Raw genomic sequence first — 17,252 nt, 5'->3', positions numbered from 1 at the left:
GGTCTACTCGCTGATCGCGGCCAACTGCACAACCATTACGCGGTTGTTGGTCTGAATAGGCGTTCCGACATTTGAAGGATCCACCTGGTACTTCAGGCTGCGGAACGAATTTTGCTTCGCCCGACAGCGGAATCGAAGTTCAAATCGCTTCAGTGCGGGGCTGGTTGCGACCAGCTCTTGTAATGCGGCTATATCGCGTTGCTGGTCCTCCACGCTGAAAGACGTGATCAGCACAGGCTTGCACGAGGCCAGCACAGTCTGGATGGTGGGCTGCCAGCTTTCACGCAGGCGCGGGTGACCCACCCCAGGATTAAACAGCACGAACGCATCTGGGATTCCCAGCCTGTTCGTTTCAAGTGTGTGGTACAGTCCGTGGATCAGCTCCAACTGGATAAACTCGTTTTCGTTCGCCCTGGTCGTCGGCGTCTTCTTCCGCGCCGTCATCACCGGCACATGGTCGCCAATCAGTTTGATGCCAAACTGGCAGCCAGGGTGGAAGAACGACAGCTCGTCCCACAAATACCTAGGCATCATGGCTTCCGCCCGTGCCCCAATCACATGCAGCTCGAGTGTACCCTTGTCCGTCTCCACCAGCTCCGATAAGAACCTGCTGAGCGTCATGACGTAGGAGTAGGCCGACGACAGCAGTCTCAACGCCGTCAAGTCCTCCAGCAACTTTTCACCAGGACTGTAGAGCTTCAAGTAGTCCGTCCACGACGTCAAGTGGCGATCTTCTCCCCACTTGCTGCTCTCACGTCGACTAGGCTGCAGCACTTCGTCCCAAAAAATTAACCACCTGATCATACAAATGTTGTCAATAACCGCTCACCTTCAGCAAACAGCTGTGAGGCCTCGGGCGTCGCCGCGTACTCGACGTCTTGTACCATGCTGTCGTACAGCATCAAGACGTCGGAATTGGTCGCCTCCAGCGTGTCAGCGCATTCCTAGCAGCATACAGATACCGTCAATGATAAGACATCAATGCCTAAGCACTCTGATAGGCCGCCACCTGGGAGCAGGCGAGCGGAAGCCGCGTCTTGCCGCAGTCCACGCGCTCGGCCAGGACGTCGCCCATGTCGGCGGAGCGCGAGAGCGACAACGCCGTCTGTCGGCCGCACTGTAGGCACGGCAGGCGAGCTACAGCCCCCACGAGCGATTGCGCGCCGGGAACACGCAGCTGGCGCGACGAGATGCGGCGCGCGGCGCCCAGCAGCAGCGCCCGCGGACGCAGGAGCTGCGCGAACATGGCGATCTTGCTGACTGCTGTGGCCTCGAGCTGGGATTGGACGATATTGGGTTGAGATATACCGTATCGCTCATGTCCTAACCGAACTTTTGTCATAAGCGAACGTGAATATTCGCCAATCACAATCAACAAAATTTGCATATGGCGTTGCTTCCTGCCCGCACTAAAATGCTATACCAGACAACTAAAACGTAGTTCACTTCATTTCCAATTTCGACAATGGGACGGCAGTGCACCACCGGAGCAGGACGAAAGTCGAAGCACTACAAGCGCATTTCAATTGACTACACACATAAGCTACAAGTTCTTCAATTTTTAGATAGAGGCAACGATACAGGAAACGTAATAGCAAAGTTCTACCCCTCAATTAACAATTCAGTTGAGCGAACTAAGAAGATCAAGCAGATCTCATCATGGCGACGTCAACGTGAGCGCATCGAGCTGATGTGCAATCAAGGAAAAGGACATCACAAAAATCTGCGCAGAATCGGCGAGGCTATCGTCTTGCCCCATGACGCAGAAGAGTACATCGTGCTCTGGATTAACTCAATGAGACGAGAAGGTTGTCCTGTATCCGCTCAAATGCTGCAGGCTTTTCAAAGGTCAATATTCTGGGTGACATGCGGGTTCCGCATCATGGGCTTGATCAAGAACAGTGGCAAGCTACGACCGACGAATTGATTGAGAAGCTGAAACATTTGGGTGCTCTAGAGGAATCTGTTGATTCCGATGATGATTTAGAAGGCAGCTCAGATGAGGAAGGCGATGTGTACATTATTTCTCTTTAATATACATAGATTTTACTTCTAAGGAATGCAAAGGTAACCAAGCGAGCTTGGACACGTAGCTCAAGTGGCAAGAGCACCGCGTTTTGTGCGGATGGACACGGGTTCGATTCCCGTCGTGTCCATATTTTTTAGTTTAAAATATAGCATTTTAATGCTAATTATAACCTGCTGCAGCAGTGCACTACCCTATTCATTGTACACTGCCGTTCGCTTAGGACATGAGCGATACGGTATGGTACCGTGTATTATATCACGCAACTGAGTGTAACTCGATGTGCATGAGTATGGTACGTACGTCTCATTTGGGTGTTTACGCTTAACGTGCAGAGCTTGACTCCTGTTGACTCGTGCGGTCTCCGTGTCGAATCCCCTATTATACTTGTTCACTTACTGGGCTTGGGATAAAATGCTCCCCAGGCGCTGCTATTCGCGCCCGCGGTCGCTCAAAATTGGTTCCGTCTGACTTGGCTCAGCTTGGCTTGATTTACATGTCGGCAATGTACTTGAGCGCGACCTCGAACATGGTGAGGAAGTAGCCCACCTCGCCCAGCATCAGAGACGGGTGGATCATGGCGCCCAGGAGCTCCTTGGTCGCTAGCGGTCGCTTCAGCCCGCTCTTGATCACAACAAAAATGTGGATGGGGAGGTAATCGTCAGCAGTGAGAGCCGAGTTTTCACGCCACTCCAGGTTCTTCTCGCCACAGCTCTTAAAAATTTCCAGCGCCGCACGCAGCAGCTCCTGGATCTTGTCCATGGGCAGAGTTCGCTCGTCAATCATGCTCAGATGGTGGCATGACAGGCCCCAGTCATCGTCCGACTGTAGGTGCTCAGGGATGCCGCTCTCGGTCTGAGACCTAGACTTCAGGCGCTCAATGTTACGCACCAGTCGCTGTTCGGCATCCTTATCTACCGTCGAGCCCACGAGGAAGTTCACCTGCTTCTCTAGTGGTACCAAAATGGTGTCCTCCACCGCATGGAATACACAGTCATCCAGCACAGACGTCACATTGACGCTCAAGTCCAGCAGCGACAGCGTATCAGCGTACTGCGGGTCCAGGTTCTCTGAAATGTACTTTTCGATGCTCGTCACCGTGGTACGCAGATCCTTGACTGCCGCCGCTGCGAGGGCCGCGCCTTCAAACTTGTTGCATCCCGGACACAACGCGGATTCAATAGTAGTCATACGGTTGCGGAACGCATGGAGGAACTGGTAGCACGTACTGCCCTCTACAGCACCTTCGCAGTTCAGACGGCGAAACAGATCGTAGCTCAGCCACTTGGGCTCAATTGGTTCGCCCGTCGTGTCGATCTTCTCCAGCGATGACACGAACTCGGCAGAGCACATCTCGAGCTGCAGCTCCATCAAAATGCTGCGTTGTAGCCTCGACTGCGGCTCTAACGAAGCCAGGTTCCTCAAAAACACCTCAATCTCAACCATACCGCGGCTGATCGACGCGGCGCTTGCGGGTCGGAATCGTCGTCGAGGGAAAGGCAGATCCGTGAGGAACCGTAAATAATCCCTCTCGTCGTCATCAGCTTCCGGTACACGTCGGATAATTCCTCGGATTTTACGTCGAAGAAAATAAAAATCACTGAAGCGCTTCTTGGTGATCCAGAACACGCGGGTGTGCAAGTCCACGACGTGCAGCACGTACTCCGTCACGGCAGGCATGGAACTCACCGTCTCGCAGCGCACCACCCTCACCGACAGCCCCGGGCGCAGACCGGCGTATTTCCACGTAGTGTACTGCTCGAGCGTCATGCTGCGCGCTCGCTTCTGTGTCTTTCCCTTGGTGGGTGAAAACACCAGTGGCGGCATTGGTGGCAAAATGCCGGCACCTGTAGCTGAGGAGCCCGAGGCGGCGCCCGCCGCAGCGGCAGCAGAAGCAGGTCGCCCTGTCTCGGGACAAGCCGCGGCGTCCGGATCCATAGGTTGTGCACTTCTCAGGTAGCTCGCGGCGTCCTCTATCCTTCGGAGTCCGGGGATAGAGCTCCTCACCGTCTTCTTGGGCTTGGTCTGTGTATCAGACTCTCTGCTGCCTGGGTCGCTCTCAAGCAGGAAACTCGGCCTCCGCTCTCCGTGCTGAAATCATAGCGTCATGGTCCACCCATCAGTCATTCAATAGAAAACGGTAGTCTGTACAGTTACAAATAGAGCCGCACCTTGTGAGCTCCTCGAGTCAGAATGGAGCGGGAAATGTGCTGCAACAGGCGACTCTCGTAGTGCGACGACATGCGCATCGCCAGCTTCCACATGACGTGGCCCGCGAGCGTCGGGGGCACGAGCTGCTCGTCGCCCTCCGCCTTCTTCTGCGCCAGGTCGTCCAGCGCGAACGTGGGGGCCACGGGGGCCAGCGTCGGCTGCGGCGGGAGCTTCAGCAGCCGCCGCCAGCCGACGCCCGCCTCCTCCTCCTCGGCGCTGGGCTGCAGCTCGTCGCACTCGATCTCCGTCTCGCTGCTCGCGCGCTCGTCACGCCGCCCGGCGACGCCGCTCATGCTGCCGCTGCTGCTGCTTCCTAACTAAGGAAGGGGGCCAGTATGCGCAGCGGTGGTGGTGTGGTTGTCAGCGGAAGCCTGTCCTGCCTGTCCTGCTGGCGATTACGAGTGCCGATGCTTTGTGCCTGGTTCGCCCAGCGACGCCGCTACCGTCTGGACTGTATAATGACCGTCGACCGTAGCATGCTGTCAAATAGGTTCATGCCGACGCCCGGTTCTGGATATACAGGTATTTGTATCAACGCATGGTTTGTGGAGGGCGTCAGATGATGCTGATATGACAGATGATAGGATACAGAGGGAGAGGCCGACTGGACACTATGTGTGGTCCACGCGAGTCAGCTGGGTCTCACGTCGCAGAAACGAGGGCACGAAGCAGAATCCACTCGGATTGGAAGAAAAGGGCGGACCATGCCCGCGCGCCAGAAAAGAAGGTGCCGAGCTCGCGCTGACAGTCTGTACATTAGCTTCTCCTCATGCTGGACTTCATGCGCTGCACTCGCTGCCGACACTCAAGGGCGGAAGAGCAGGGCGGTTTCCTCTTCGACACTTCAGCCGAAGGATTACGCCGTATACTGAAGTCAAGTGAATACCCCCGTGGCGCAATCGTCCCACTCCCGCGGCGGTCCGATTTGCTAGAAATAAGGCCTTATTTCGACCAATCCAAGCCCGAAAATCGAGTTGCACTCAACTTCAGCCTGCTTCGTGATGAGCGCAACAGCAACACGCGGTGTCTCTTTCCTGCGGGATTTGGTGGTCCTGCTGCCGCAAAGAGGTTGAAGCCGGAGGCGGCGCGCGATTGGTTTTCGTCGATCAAATGCATTCGTGCGGCGACGGACGCGCGACGGAGAGCGGGTCTGAGTTCTTGGCGGTTGAAGCCACGGTTCCCACCATTTACTTGACCCGCAGCTTCCACTCTACTTCGAGACATGTGTAGCGGGAAGTCCGGCTCAAAGGCCGATCGTTGCCGAATCGTGGAAGGATCTTCTCCAGCTCGTCCGGTCGTTGGCAACGACTCGTTGCAGTCGCGGCAGCCTGTCAAAGTGTCAGCGCCGCTGCTGGGATCTGCTGTTAATAAGTCGGTGAGTTCATCACCCCCGACGGGGCTATCCAGGTGACCTAAAGACGGCGCTATGAGCCTGAGCATAGGTGCAAGCACTGAACCTCAAAACTATTGTTGCAGCAAGAAACCGCAGGGCGCACTCCCAATCTCGCTAGCTGGACGCACTTCAACATCATCCACCAATCATCGTAAAGTGTATCCATATTTCTTTTCGACGAATCCTCGTTCGCGATCCTACGGATCATGAGCAGTCGCAGAAACGAGCGATGGAGCAGACAGAGGCGAGGCCCGTGCTCGACCGCGTGGAGCAGCGCCGACGCTATGGGCTCGATTGCGGCAACCCCATCCGTTTCGAGGCCGGCGCGTGGGCTCCGGGCGGCGAGCACGCGCGGCAATTGACCGTGCGCAATGTGTCGCAGCGCACCATCAAGTTCAAGTACGAACTGCCGCGCACCAAGTACTTTAGCATGAACTTCCCCACCGTCATGACGCTCAGCCCGGGGATGCTCACGATGCTGGATGTGGCTTTTCGACCAGTAAAGCTCGAGGAGTACGACGACTTCGTGGGCTTCCACGTGCACGTGATCGAGGGCGGCGTCGCCGCTGTCTCCGGTCGCTTCCGAGTGCCTGTGGTGGCTCGCATCGCTGCCTTGAAGGTGGAGATCCCGCACGGCGTGGATTTTGGCTTCTGTCCGACCAAGGAGACGACGCTGCAGAGCTTCACGCTGTACAATTGCGGACAAATCGATGCCTTGTTCGACTGGACGGTGCCAGCGGCGGGGGAGCATGGAAGTCCTTTTGCAGTTCGACCAGAGTCTGGACGGGTTAAGGCTGGTGCCAGTATTGAGCTCACGGCGAGTTTCTTTCCTACAAGTGCTTCTGTATACGTTACGACCACGGCCTGCAGTGTCAAGGTAAAAAGTAGTGGAGCCTCGATGTAGAATTGTGGACACTTTTTGACGAGCAATTTGTGTTGCTTGCTGCAGCCAGATACCAAGGAGTCGTTTGCGCCTGCTCAAGCACTTGTGGAGACGATGAAGATCAGTGGTATCAGTAAATTCACGCACTTGTCCGCCTCCGAGAGAGAGCTGAATTTTGGCGAGGTACTGGTTGGAGCTCCTAATACGAGTCGTGCCCCAACGGAGAAGGAGTTCATCTTGCGTAACCGGTCACTTGTGCGTGCCAGCTTCTGCATTGAAAATGTCGAGAGTGATCACGACCCACGCTTCTTTTTCTCGCCTCTGACTGGGGTGGTGGAAGCTGAGTCTACTGTTGTTATCAAGGTGCGCTACACTCCACTGAGTGCCGGCACATTTACGTCCGATCACTTTGATATATTGACGCCTGGTGGTAATCGAGTGCGTATCACGTGCAAAGGACGAGCAATTGGCCCCATACTCAGTATCTGGAGGAAGAATCTCGAGTCAAATTTCGTGCCTACCCGCTCGGTAAACTTTCAGGACGTACCTGTAGGTGGAGAAGTCGTCTCGCGGGCCATTACACTGCGAAATGAATCGCCTATGGAGATTTTCTTTCATTTTGACGCTCAGGCACAGGGTGTGTTCTGCTTTGACCGAGTCACTGGAAAAATACCGCCGTTTTTGGACCTGAGTGTCACCATTTCGTTCTCACCGCCGCACTCCGGAAATTTCTACCGCCGATTTTTCCTGCTAGTACACAATCAAAGTACGCAGTTTGTGGACGTACTAGGCACGGGGTATGATGAGAAAGCGCGTCCATCGCCATTCCAACAAGCCCATGTTGACGCATATCGTCTTCGTTCTGCTGCTGGCCTCGGTCGCCTTTCACCAGATCAATTGGAAACGTATCACGAAGAAAATGGAGACGCACTGTTTCTTAAAGGTGCATTGCAGCTTGTAAAGACTGAAGACACCTCCAGCAGTACTGAATCCTCTGTCTCTCAGCTTTCTCCCAGCCGAATTCTCACGCGAAGTGGAGAAGGTTCGCTGGCCGACGTCGAGGTCTGCAGTGAATACTTCATCAGTATCGAGGATAAGTCAAATCCGGTTGTAGTTCTCGATTCACTGCTAAACTTTGGGAGCTGTGGTATCGTGCAATTCCCTTCCAAAAAGCTTCTACTTGTATCCAACAACACCCATAGCAAGGTGACTTGTTCGTGGCGAGTGGCGGTCGCACCTGGGCCCTCACAGGCGAGCGACGACCAGTCTGTGTTTCGTGTATTTCCCTCCACTGCTGATATCGCTGCAGGTGCTACAGCAGAATTTCGCGTGGCATTTCAGCCTTCCCGAGTCAACACTTACTATTTTGCTGAGTTGGAAGCGTTTGCATCATTTAAGTCCAATCGAACATTCAGACTCGTGAATGTGGATACATTCACGCCACCGTGGTGTATGGTGGCCAAGACGTGTGGCAACACGTTCGCCTCCCCTACGGAGCAGTTTCTCCCAAAGATCAGTTTTCGATTGATGAAGAATAAGGTGCAGTTTCCTCCATGCTACCTCGGCGACAGTGTCTTCCAGACAATCATGATAGAAAATGCCAGCGACACGCCCGCTCTCTTTACATTCGTCGAGGACCCAGCTGAAGTATTTTCGTGTAAACCGACGTGCGGCTACGTCGAGGCGAAGTCTTTCCATTTGGTGGCAATTCGATTCACTCCACGTAACGTGCGAAAATACTCGCATTTCTTGCAATGCGTCGTGAACAATGCACGTGCCAAGCCGGAGGTCTTAGAACTTACGGCCATTTGCGCTCTACCGCAACTGAGTTTTCAGGATATTGAGGCTGGTCAACTTCTACCCTCCGAGGCCAAAGTGTATGTAAAGCCCACTGCTGTTGGTCTCGAGTCCCTGAGGCAAATTGAGCTGATAAACACTTCTCGTGTTCCTCTGGTGTATCGGTGGGAGCTTCCTCCGAAATACCAACGCGTTTTCCGGGTCAAGCCCAAGCTTGGTCGACTCAACGGCAGGGAGACGGCATCAATCGAGTGTTCATTTACGCCAAGCGAGATCCGTGAGTACGCCGGCCGCTTTCTAGTGGCCGTGAAATCAATCAGTATCCCGTTAGACCAAGGAAAAAGTATGAAGGCGAAGATTCCAGTTCTGCAGGAGCTAACTGTTCGGGTGCAAACTAAGGGTACCACTGGCGCAATTCTATTCCAACCGGAGACCCTAAAATTCGAGACAATCCTCGTCAACTCCAGCTCCAAGCAAGCTTTCTTTATACAGAATACAGCTGACTGCGACCTTATGTACTCGCTGCAGCAGTCTATGGTCTCTAAGACTCGAAGAGTCCGACAAAACGGGGAAAATGATGTCGACACTGATGAGGATGAAGTCGACGCCACCACTCCGGTTGGCAATTTGGTGTTTTCACAAGCTGAGGGACGCATTCCGGCCCAGTCACGGAAGAAGATCACGGCAACATTCCTTCCGACCTCGGCAGGGATTTTCACGTTCGAAGTGTCGTGCGTTGTTGGTGATCAGACAAATTCATCTCCTTACGATACATGGGGCTTTCACGAGCTCAAACAGCCTACTTGCATTATTCAGGCGGAGGCTTCGTTCCCTACTATCGAAATTGAGGATTTGCGGGTGCCTGGAGTGGCAACACAGCTCGCATGGCACCAATTTCAGTGCAACAAGGTCAATGAATACCTTGCAGCACCTCTGACAAAAGAGGAAGAGAAGACAGGTCGAAGTACAGCAACTACTGCGGGGAATAATGATTCAGGTTCTCCTGAATCGGGTGACCTCGACGACGAGTTCTCTCTCAAGCGTTTTGCGATACCATTCTCACCAGCTCCCTTGGGCAGTCGAACGGAGAGGGTATTCCTGAAGCTACGCAACCCTGGGAGCCTTGTTGTACAGTATTATCTACGCTACCCGAAAGAGGGGAATGTTGAGATCGAGCATTGGGCCGAAACGAGTGCGCCATCCCCCGAAGAATTGCGTTTGAACGCCATCATTGATAGCAAAGTGTTTGGTATTTCTCCTCGCAGAGCAACGTTGTTACCGCAACAGAGTATTCTCTTGACTTTGTCGTACTCGTACACGTCAGAAGCCTACGATGGCGAGCACGACCTTCCGCTGTACTTAGAAGTTGACAAAGGTAAAAAGGTCGTGTTGGAATTGCAGGGCAGGACTCTTGCCCACAAAGACCCCAAGTTATTCCTTCCGACCCAAGTATTCCATCTCTCACCAGTGACAATCGGCGAGTTTCGGCAAGACTTCCAGCCTCCTCGAGCTTTGGCTCGACGGACAGCATCGAGCGAGGAAAACGATGACTACGAACGAAGCGAATACCCAGCCCATTTGCGTACAGGTAGACCACCAGTGCAGCAAGTGGAAGTTTTTAATCGCGGGGACAGTGCATTGCGCTTGGAAGTCGGCAGTGTGTCGTTCAAGCAAGTGAATGCTGCAAACTACGGCTATCGAGTGCTGAGGTGTGTTAACAGCTCCGAGATTATTCCCGCGAAGAGCTCGATTTTCCTCGATATCGAGTTCAATCCTATCAAGCTTGGCACTATCGAGGTGCCGCTGTTGCTCAAAGCGCATGGGCTCATGGGTAAAGGGTACAAGGAGATGGTGGAGATTACGATTGTGGCCACTGGGTATCACCCCAAACAGTGGACACTGCAACAGATGAAGGATGAACTATGGGCATTGACGTCACCGCCGAAGAAGCAGGCTTTAAGTATCCCAGATCTCCCAGCATGCTTTGTTTCAGACTGCATTGACTTTGGCCACGTGTCGATGCACTCCGAAGCAAACCATTTGCTTGTCCTACAAAATGTGAGCAGCCCTTCATCATCTGGACGCTCCGACATAGCTCCACGCAGTTTTATCTTCGAGTGGGATACAATGCATCCTCTCGTCGCGAATGGGACGATTGTATTGTCGCCTAGGCGCGGTGAGCTTGGGCCAGGAGAGAAAACACTCATTCGCGTTAGTGTTCACACGGGAGGTGATGCATTTGTGGTCAATCACGACGTGGCATGCTTGGTTACCTATAGTAATGAGGACAAGGATGGCAAAAGCAACAATGCAGCTACAACGAGCCCGACACGATCCAAGGTGCGGTCGAGTGGGACCTCATCAAGCAAAACGCGAACGTCAGTCATCAACCGCTCGATCGCAACGCAGGAGGCAGTACCTGACAAGCGTATCAGCTCAGTGTCGAAATTGGTGGCACCGGGTAGTAGCGACGCTCCTGAGACGCAGTCGGCTCAGCGTAGTAGCCATGGCAGCTCCAGGAAAACGTTATTGAAGTCAACTCGACGAGGTTCGCCCGAGATGAGTGGAGTGGTGTCAAGTAGCGACAGTCGCCACCTCGACACATTCGCAGAGCAGTCCTCGACGCCTCTCTTCGTGCGGATCTATGCGCATGTGCTACCGGTGGACGTGATGGAACGGATCTATCCGCGTGGAGAGCTGAAAAAGTTGCCACTTCAGTCCACAAAGCAGATCCCCCGCGTACTTCCAGTGTCTTCACCGACCGTCAGAGACGTCAAGGCGCCTTCGTTGCCAACCACCAGAGATACAAGCACCCCGACAAGGACAGGACGAGGGATTGCTTCGCTGACGACGCTGTCCGCCAGCAAAGACCGCATTGGTAGTGGCAAGCTGTCGGCTAGCAAACCTGGTACTGGATCACGAGACTCCGTTATGGAGAACGAGTCGACAGCGGCAAAATGCCGTGACGTTTTGTACGATGTCATGGAGACACTCGTTATGGACGTGTTGACATCTAGCGCAATTCAAGAAGCTTTTCAAGAGCAGCTCGAGCCGCTTCCGCGCTCGGATCGCGCCATTCACCACGCTGAAAACTCGGAAGCAGCAAAAGCTGTTCAACCTCGCGAGGCGCTGTGCTACAAAGCCCGTCAAAACGACGACTGCCAGGCCATCATTTCAGGTGTGATGGAAAACACGGTGTTCAACGTCCTCCAGGAACTCTTCTACGGTGACCTGGAACAGGAGCTGCTTTGTGTGCCTCGAAAGACGGTGTTTCCCAATGTACTCGCTGGGTCCAGTCCTGCTGCTTCTCATCAACCTATAATCGACACTACACTCCTCAAGACGTAAGAAGTTCATTCAAAAAATCTGAATGGGAATACTAGGGACTCTATCCGAAGTTGTTCTGGTAGATAAAGAGTACAACGTGGTGGTGCTCGAGGCGCCCTTCACTATCAGGTCAGCAGCTCGCTTTCCTCAGTTTGTTTTTACTTACGAGCTCTTGGCAGCTTCCTCCTCTTTCTTCTTCTCGGCGTGGAAATCCTTGGCGAACGTCTCAGCCATGATGAGAGGGAAGACCACCGTCGCGTCGGCGTACAACTTGACGGGTTTGGAGTCGAGACGCAGCTTGCCCCACGAGACAGCCTCGTCGGGACGCGCACCAGCATCACTGCCGTCGAACTCTTGGCCCGTGTTGACGAACACAGCGTAGTCGGCGCCGTTACGCATGAGGTTGGCATTTAAGATGTGGTGCTTGACCATGCCGCCGCCGAGGATGATGACACCCGTCTTACCCGGCGCACGGATCGTGTGGTCGTTCATGCGACGGATATCACTGGCAATGTCCACCACGAGGCCTCCATTGCGGTACGAGTGGAAGTAGATCATATCACCAATGGACCCGTCTGTGAGGGATGGACAGAAGACGGGGATGTTGTTCTTGTAGGCCCAGTAGTAGACCGAGTCCTCATTGTCGATCTCCTTGCCCAGACGGTGGATCATGGTCGACGGGGACCAGACCGTGCCCTGCGTCTTCTGCTCCTCCAGCATCGTGTCCAGAATGGGGTCCATCCAGTCCTCAAACTTGCAGTAGTTGTCATTGGGCACCAGCAAGTTGCCAATGCGGTTGAGGCCACGACGCCGGAGGTTCTCGCCCTTGAGGGCAAAGTCTCCAATGTACGTGGGGGCCAGACACTTGATAAAGTCCTCCTCGATACCTCCGGCGGACGATACGATGACGTCCACCATCTTGTGCTGCGCCAGGAAGCGTAGCGACTCGCGCAGGCCGCTCGATATGAGGTTGGACGTGTAGCCCAGGAAGATCTTGGTCTTGACCGTGGCGCGATACGCCGGGTCCTTCCGTTCTTCGTCGTGCTCGTCCGGGGAGATGGGATCGTCGTTCAGGCGCCACTTGCGCATGCGCTTGATCTCCTCGATGGCCTCGCCCAAGTTCGTGCCCTGGTAGCCCATGTGCACGTAGGACGCCAGGAGCTTCTCGTAGTCCACGCCTTCGTTGAAGTCGTAGCCGCGCACGTGGGCACTCTTTCCCTCCAGGTCCTCAGAACGCACCAGCACAGCGTCCTGCGCCACCTGCGGCACGGCCGCGTCTTGAGCCTGCGCCGATGGGGTACTCATAGCAAAGGCACGAGAAAATGGATAATGGATAAAGCGACGACTGGCCGGAGTGTGACGTCAGTGTACCGATTTGATTGCTCCTATAGCCTGTATAACTTAGTATTCGTTTTCAAAGTTCGTGGGAAAGTATCATTTTTGAAGTACCATGCAGGACGGCAGCAACCTGTTCCAGATCCGGCGCATCTTCGGCTTCCCGCCGTCTTCTCCGGGGCTGCATATCGCGTCCATGGCCGTGCACACGCTGGAGAAGAAACAGTTGCTGGCACTGGCCGTGTGCGAGGAGTTCCCCGAGCCCGTGGCGGGTCCTGACGGCTACACGGGCCCCGCAAATGCCAGAACCAACTTCTTACTGCTGCGCACCATCGAGGAGGACCAGCGCACCCGCTTGTGGCGGTTCCCCGTGTGCTCCACGTCCAAACAGCAGAAAGCTGGTAAGGCGGAGCGGCTCTCGGCGCTCGAGTTCAGCCCCGAAGGAGATTGGATCGCCGCCCTATCGCCCCGCAAGAACCGCCTGCACCTCGTGCCCGTGCTCACGCTCGTGGCCAATCAACGGCGCGCCATGCTGGACGCATCGTACCAGCCCACGTCGCACCACCGGGAGCTCCTGAACGTGCACCAGGCGGCCATGACGACGCAGATGGCTTCGTACCTAAGAGCTACCAACGAGTACGGAGGCCTCAATGGCGCCCGGTACCACTCTCAAGTGGCGGGTGATGACGAGCAGATGAGCACATTGGAATTCGCTCCAGGTATTGGCAGCGTCACGTGCGTCCGGTGGTGGCGTTCTCTCAACGGCAAGAATTATTGTCTTGTAGGGGGCACGGAGAGCCTCATTTCTATTGTCAATGTTGAGGAGAACGCAGAGGAATGTCGGTGCGAACTGGTGGATGCTGGCACTATCGTGAGCATTGACTTGCTGCAGGAGAATTTTAGGAAGGAGAGGAGGACGTCCATGTTGGTGAAGACCACGACGGACGAGATCGAGGAGAAGGAAACGAGCGGGACGGGGGTCAGGTACTATCGCGTGGTGCTGGAAAAGAAGTTCCAGTTGAGACCCAAGGTGTCGCCACGTAAAGGAGCAAAGCAGGATGACAAGGAGGCGGCGAACGCGACGTCGACGCTCAAGATTGAGACGACGACGGGCGGGTCGTCGTCTTCCAGCGAGACGAACTTTACGACAACAAATACTGGAGGTGGGTCGAGCCCGTTCAGCTTCTCGAAGGCACCGAAGTTTGTCGTCAAGACGTTCCCGCAGCACTTCCTGGAAGATATGGACTTTCGTCCGCAGCGGATTAAGAAGAATTCGCCGCACGTGTGTCTGTATCCCATCAACGGCGTGTTGAGCTCGGAGTCCTCGCTGGCGTTATACGACTGCAAGAAGCGCAAAGCCAACCTCTATTCCAACTTTCATTGGAGACTCAAAGGCGAGTACGAGGTCCCTGACCTTCTTCCCTTGTCTTTCGCCGACAGGCGAGACGAAGCTGAAAGTGAAAACAGCGGAAACAGTGACCTGCCGGAGGAGGGAGAAACGGAAGGCTCTGATTCTGCTAAGGAGAAGGACGAAGTCGTAGACGTGGACTTGACGTACTGCTCAACAGATCTAATGCTGCTTCAGGGACGCACATCGAAGTCTAACGAGACAATTTCAACATGGGTGTCACTCCCATCGAACCAAGGCATGGATGACGACGTTGCCAAGGCACACATTGTACACTACCTTTCGTTACATGGCAATGAGAAGATTGAGCGTGTCGTGCAGAGTACAGCGCAAAGTCGTGGAAGTTCGGGCCGTGCAAGTAGCAGTGTGGGTGGTGGTCAGTCAGGCGAAGCCGAGATTATCTACATCCTGCAGACTGAGCACCACGTGTATGAATGTCGCCCGCAATGGTCTCGCTTGGCGCTGTTCAAGGCGCTGTGTGCGCGCACCATTGCCCTCCGTGATGCCTTGTCCATCGGCTATGCTCTTGGTATTGACATGGCGTCGTTGTGCCAAGTTGTGGCAAACACCTTATACACCGGTGTAATGGACAGCGGTGTAGCAGCAGATGCCCAGCTTGTGCAGTGGGTGCGCGATCTGTTCGAAGTATCGCGAGTTATACCGTCCAGTGCAGTGCAGCAGCTGACTGCCATGGGAGGTGTGCAGATTGCAATTGACTATGCTCAACACGTGCTGTCCAAACCGTTACGAGATTCAGCTTACGATGGATCAGAGAGAAGGCGTGTTTCTCTTTTGTTGGTGGACCTCGTACTTCAGCAGCAGCTCCAAAGCAGTACGTCGCTAGATACTGAGGAAGGACAAGTTTTATCCGCGCAAGAGAAGCAGGATGAAGAACGGGAGGCATGGCTCGTGGATTTCTTGGAGACTAATCGCGACTACATGACCACCGATATCGTCGACTTGTGTCTTGCTCAACAGCACGTGGACAAGGCCATTCTCGTAGCGACACGACGGGAAGAAGTGCCTCAAGTTCTTGAAAAGATTGTTCGCGAAGGTCTAGCATCGTCGGTATCCGAGAAAATATTGCGCTCGCTGCTTAAATCTGGTCACGCATCTGCGCTTACGTCTCCGTCCAGTCGCTTGATTCTGCGGTCTTTCCCAATCGAAGTTCAAGCTGAAGTTTTGTTGGCATATCCACCAGCAATTCTTCAGCATCGAGACTGGCTCGAGCATAATTTAGCAGCCATTTCACCAGCTCTTTGTCGTGAGCTTGCTGCCAATATCGATCCTACCCAACAAGAAGGCGATGAGTGCGTACCCTTTGCTGTAGCAGAGACGTGCTCATCAGCCAGGGCAGGGATTCACTCTGATGTTTCGACGTCGGAATTCATGAGGGTGGCCCCAGAAGAGCAGGTCGAGCTTTTCCTCACCTTCCTTATCCGGTTAAACAGCGATGGTCATTGCCCAAGTGGCGACGAATACTCGCAAGCAAAGCTAGAGACGCTATTGAGGGACTTGGTAGCGCAGTATCGGCCACCTATCATGGTGTCACGATGTGTGGATTACGAGAATTGGACTGCGGCAGCGTGTATCTACGAAGCTCACGGAGAACTGGTGGAAGCTCTTGAGTGTCGGTTGCATTCGCACAACACACACTCACTGCCTACTCCGCTACTAAGCTCCGCGGAAGTGCCCACACCTTCTGACAGCACCGTCAACCGCCGTCGTCAGCATTCGGACGACTCGGTTGGCAGCGCTGCATCTGAAGAGTCCGACTTCCAAGAGCGAATGCGTGAGGAACTACTAGAGTTGCTGAACTCGCTTGTTGTTCAGAGCCATAGTTCTAAAATCATCTCCGAGCAAGTTCGCGCGGCTATCCTTGCGCGCATACTGGTGAAGTGGTTCGACTACGGTTTGAAGCACACTGTGCTGGAGGTCTTTCTCATCGATCCCAACGTGTTCACGCACGTGTCCTCCTTGCTGGCTCAGATCTTCTTCTCCGAGGTCGTGGAATCGATACTTGGTGCTGAGTCGGTGGGATCAGCGATTTCCAAAACGAACGGAGGCAGTCGTGGATTCGATGACCGTGACAAGGAATGGGTACTCAAGTGCCAGCAACTACCATTCTCGGGGCAGTTCCTCTTCCGCGTGTGTGTTTCTTTCTTGGAGAAGGATCAGGAAAGCTCAGAGGTGTCGGCCTCGCAGTCGCCCACGCTGAAGCTACTGGAGCTTGTGAAAAATAACGTCGTGGAGAACGATCTATCGCATGGGGTTGTCCCCATCGCCCCTCATTCGGCGCAAGCACTCGGCAAGACCGACCCGCTGGAGACTCACGTGAAGGCGTTTACATGTGGACACCTATTTCCGAAACGCGTGTTCGAAGAAGAGGTGGTGCCAGAGTTCGAGAAGCGTATGAACGCTTTGCCCATGCCGTTATTTGCGACGAAGTTGGCTTTTACGCGCGAGTTCAAGCGTGGTGCTAGCGAGACGCCTTGTCCAGTGTGCAGCTTTAACCAGATCAGCGAGCTCGTATTCCAGCAGTACAAGACGAGGCAAGCTATTCGGCAAAGAGAGCGCGTCAACGGAGGTGTGCGGTCTCAGATGCCGGGTGGATTACCTCGCCAAGCGACATATCGCCCGCAGCAGCAAAAAGCTACGATGCCGTACTACTTCCTGCATCGTGAAGCTAGCGACCGTCTTGGGTTTTCAGGGGCAATCCAAAGCGCCAGAATCCAAACGCACGAAGCATGGGAATGGCAAGAACAACGTGCTCCGTGAAGACAAGCGAACCTGATGAGCTAAATAGTTCATGGTACAAACTGTTGTGCTTTTATTCTGACGTCGATAAGTTAATGGGCGTCTGTGCATGTAC

At 54.3% G+C, this 17,252-nt stretch overlaps 5 protein-coding genes across 5 annotated transcripts; 2 read left to right on the top strand and 3 right to left on the bottom strand.

Moving 5' to 3' along the window:
• Nucleotides 1-3: 3 nt before the first annotated feature.
• KRP23_8496 (Protein mss51) lies at nt 4-1,246 on the bottom strand (the record flags this gene model as incomplete). Its single annotated transcript, XM_067893943.1, has 3 exons — nt 4-773; nt 830-944; nt 1,010-1,246. 3 exons carry the CDS (start codon nt 1,244-1,246, stop codon nt 4-6), a joined length of 1,122 nt encoding a protein of 373 aa, XP_067743425.1.
• A 1,272-nt stretch (nt 1,247-2,518) lies between these two features.
• Nucleotides 2,519-4,530, bottom strand: KRP23_8495 (VPS9 domain-containing protein 1; the record flags this gene model as incomplete). The annotated part of the gene is made up of 2 exons (XM_067893942.1): nt 2,519-4,117; nt 4,198-4,530. The coding sequence occupies 2 exons, from the start codon at nt 4,528-4,530 to the stop codon at nt 2,519-2,521; spliced, it is 1,932 nt and encodes a 643-aa protein (XP_067743424.1).
• Nucleotides 4,531-5,859: 1,329 nt separating this feature from the next.
• Nucleotides 5,860-11,658, top strand: KRP23_8494 (Cilia- and flagella-associated protein 65; the record flags this gene model as incomplete). The annotated part of the gene is made up of 3 exons (XM_067893941.1): nt 5,860-6,507; nt 6,580-6,951; nt 7,912-11,658. 3 exons carry the CDS (start codon nt 5,860-5,862, stop codon nt 11,656-11,658), a joined length of 4,767 nt encoding a protein of 1,588 aa, XP_067743423.1.
• Nucleotides 11,659-11,799: 141 nt separating this feature from the next.
• On the bottom strand, nt 11,800-12,942 carry KRP23_8493 (putative deoxyhypusine synthase; the record flags this gene model as incomplete). Its single annotated transcript, XM_067893940.1, has 1 exon — nt 11,800-12,942. One exon carries the CDS (start codon nt 12,940-12,942, stop codon nt 11,800-11,802), a length of 1,143 nt encoding a protein of 380 aa, XP_067743422.1.
• A 145-nt stretch (nt 12,943-13,087) lies between these two features.
• Nucleotides 13,088-17,158, top strand: KRP23_8492 (uncharacterized protein; the record flags this gene model as incomplete). The annotated part of the gene is made up of 1 exon (XM_067893939.1): nt 13,088-17,158. One exon carries the CDS (start codon nt 13,088-13,090, stop codon nt 17,156-17,158), a length of 4,071 nt encoding a protein of 1,356 aa, XP_067743421.1.
• Nucleotides 17,159-17,252: the final 94 nt, after the last annotated feature.

This window comes from Phytophthora ramorum (assembly GCF_020800215.1).
Source record: "Phytophthora ramorum isolate Pr-102 chromosome Unknown Phyram_PR-102_s0007, whole genome shotgun sequence".
Lineage (NCBI taxonomy): Eukaryota > Oomycota > Peronosporomycetes > Peronosporales > Peronosporaceae > Phytophthora > Phytophthora ramorum.
The sequence above is the reverse complement of the archived record's forward strand: the minus strand, read 5'-3'. Positions and strand labels throughout refer to the sequence as shown.